Here is a 2,755-nt window from a genome sequence, read left to right on the forward strand (position 1 = left end):
TATATTTCGCTCGATTTAGGTATTTGATGCTCGAAAGACGCTATATACATATGTCCGATTTCGTTGAAATTTGAAATATGTTACTGAATTCAGTCAAGACATAAACGTGCAAAATTATATGGAAGTCGCTCCAGATTTGGATATAGCTCCCATATATTTTTTCGCCCGATTTGACGTATTTGCTGCTCCAAACACGATATATGTCCCATTTCGATGAAATTTGGAATGTCTGATTGATTTCGGTCTGGAAATTAATTTGCCACATTATCTCGAAATCGGTTCAGATTTAGATGCTGCTCCAATATATTTTACATATTCACAGTGGTGTGAATTAGTGGTTCGAATATTAGTTGTAGGGTATCATGTAGACGCCCCCGACTGTGATCGTTTCTTTACTGAATTTTTTTAATCATGGCAATTTTGGTCGGATTGTCACGAAATGTTGAGGTTTAATGGGGGTCCAATTTTAATATTTTGAAAATTTTTATTTTAATGACAAATACTTAAGCTTTTATCTGGTCTATTAAAGACATCTAAAATGCCAATCAATGAGACCCACAAAGCTTTCAATCAGTACCAAGTAGATGTTAAGTACGTTTCAAGTCATCTGGTATAAAAGCCAGATAGGTGAAAACTTTAGCATTTTCCTTAAAGGAAATGGTTACGAGTGAAAAGTTTCTGCAGAGGTGTAGTGGTGTAGGGTATCACACAGTCGGCCCCGTCCCGACTATAGCCCTTGCTCACTTGTTTTCTTATACATTTGAAATGACAATTGGGGTCGGACATAGCTCCCAAACGGCACCAACAAAGACAATACGAACTTTCATCCATTTCGGCTCAAATCTTGAAAGTACTAATAATCGGGTGGTACCGTTCTAGGGGAGGAGAGAATATATCAAAACGTCGACCAATAAAAATCCGGTATTTTGCAATTTTAAAGTCCGTCAGGATCATTGCTTGATATCTTTCATCCCCCAATATTTTCTAACATTTTTCTATTTATCTTTTTATAAGCAGTTGCTAGTTTATGTTGTATTTATGGATACCAAGCAAAAAACAAACGATCATGTTGATCATATTTCTAATTATTGTCAAATATTTAACTAATTTTACGAGAATCATAAAAATTTTTAAAAAAAAAACTGACAATAATATTTACGCTACGGCATTGTATATCAGATCTACGAAAAAAAGGAAAGCGATAAGAATGTTATTGCAAACAGAAAACTACTCTCAGCGATTTCTATATAAATTGTGTAAAATTACATTTGGCCTCAGTTGTTGATGAAACATCAACATTGAGTATAACTTTCAGGGTGAAAATGAATCTCATTATTAAAATATTCGGAGTAAGTAAAAATGTGTGCCAACGTTCAAATATGTAAGATAACATTTATTCAAATATTGCAGTTAGTTGCCGTCGTTTTGTTGGCCGGTGTAATTATCCCCTCCACCGAAGCTGATTGTAATGTCTGCAATGCTGGGAGCAACACAGCCTGCGTCTCGAATAGTGAATACAAGCAATGCAATTCAAGCAGCAAACCATTTGGCAAGTTATTTCAATGCAATGATGGATATTATTGCTCCATTTTGGGAACGTGTACCGATAAAGTAGAACTTTCCGAGTGTAATGATTGTGGAAAATGTGACGAAACTAAAACATTTGCTTGCATCGGTACGAATAGGTTTGGTTTATGTCTTGGAGGTACCAAACCAACAGATATCGAAGCCGAGTGCTCTGGAAATTTGGTGTGCAATGCTAATAATCATCAAATTTGTGTAAAGGTCTGCAAACGGATTTTCAATGGACATTTTGACAAATTAATTACTGATGATTTTAATAACTTCACAGGAAGCCCCAACCTGTTCATTTAGGGATGATCCTACCACAGTCAGGCCTACAACAGAAGCTACAACAACCCCTACGACAACGCCGTCACCAAAAGACAACCCCTCAGGATTTTGTGCTGCCATTAAAACAGAAGGTCGATACCCTGTTGGTACAGACGCTAATACCACATGCCATCAGTAAGAGCCAAAATCGGTTACAACACAAACATTGCCTTTTGAATTACAATTTTTTTTCAGATATATCAACTGCGTGCTTATCAATGGTGTGTGGTATGGACCCGTCTATAATTGTCCCGGAGATTATTATTATGACAGCGCTCTAAAATCATGCTCGCCAAAACTGCCTGCACTTTGCAGTTCAAGTGTATCGGGTTTATCATTCCGAAGTATTTTACTGGAATAAATTCGATTGGAAGTCAACAAAGGCAGTAAATTGCTCTGTTCAAGAACCTGCAAGAACCTACTAAATTTTACTAAGATAACATTTTTTCCTTTGTGTTATCGAAAAAATAGTAAAAATTGCAGTTCTGGAAGAGACCAAATAAAACTAATTGGAGTTATACTCATGTAGTGAAAAAAACTTTAAAAATGCAAATATGGTAATGACTTTAATTAATGAATAAAATAAAACATCAGCATTTTAAAACAAATGTTTTAAACCTGGGTTTTAAGACCCGAAAATTTTCTGTTTTTAACCTTAGTTCCCAATTTTATTTCAAGCATGTTTCAAATGGGTTCAGAAGCTCTTTTTACTGACCAACATTTTAGGCTTTTTATAAACACAAATTTCAGGGCTAAATACAAAGGCTACTAGATAAGTTTCTAAGTGCAGGCATATGGCATTTGACATTTCTATTGGATAGTTTGACATTTTTTAGCATAAACGTACTCTGTACGGTTTGAC

The 2,755-nt window shown here is 35.4% G+C and overlaps 1 protein-coding gene across 1 annotated transcript; it reads left to right on the forward strand.

Moving 5' to 3' along the window:
* Positions 1 to 1,233: 1,233 nt before the first annotated feature.
* Positions 1,234 to 2,532, forward strand: LOC141401744 (uncharacterized). The gene is made up of 4 exons (XM_073982145.1): positions 1,234 to 1,349; positions 1,411 to 1,785; positions 1,853 to 2,028; positions 2,089 to 2,532. Exons 1-4 carry the CDS (start codon positions 1,323 to 1,325, stop codon positions 2,252 to 2,254), a joined length of 744 nt encoding a protein of 247 aa, XP_073838246.1. The 5' UTR covers positions 1,234 to 1,322; the 3' UTR covers positions 2,255 to 2,532.
* The last annotated feature ends 223 nt before the right edge of the window (positions 2,533 to 2,755 follow it).

The sequence above is a fragment of the Musca autumnalis genome, unplaced genomic scaffold (assembly GCF_047663935.1).
Source record: "Musca autumnalis isolate F117 unplaced genomic scaffold, ASM4766393v1 scaffold_4, whole genome shotgun sequence".
Lineage (NCBI taxonomy): Eukaryota > Metazoa > Arthropoda > Insecta > Diptera > Muscidae > Musca > Musca autumnalis.

Bases quoted from the DNA above. Each gene is read 5' to 3' on its own strand.
- LOC141401744 (XM_073982145.1), top strand. From the start codon at position 1,323: ATGAATCTCATTATTAAAATATTCGGA. The intron at 1,786-1,852 runs GTCTGCAAACGG...ATAACTTCACAG, and splicing joins ATCATCAAATTTGTGTAAAG to GAAGCCCCAACCTGTTCATT. The intron at 2,029-2,088 runs GTAAGAGCCAAA...ATTTTTTTTCAG, and splicing joins GCTAATACCACATGCCATCA to ATATATCAACTGCGTGCTTA.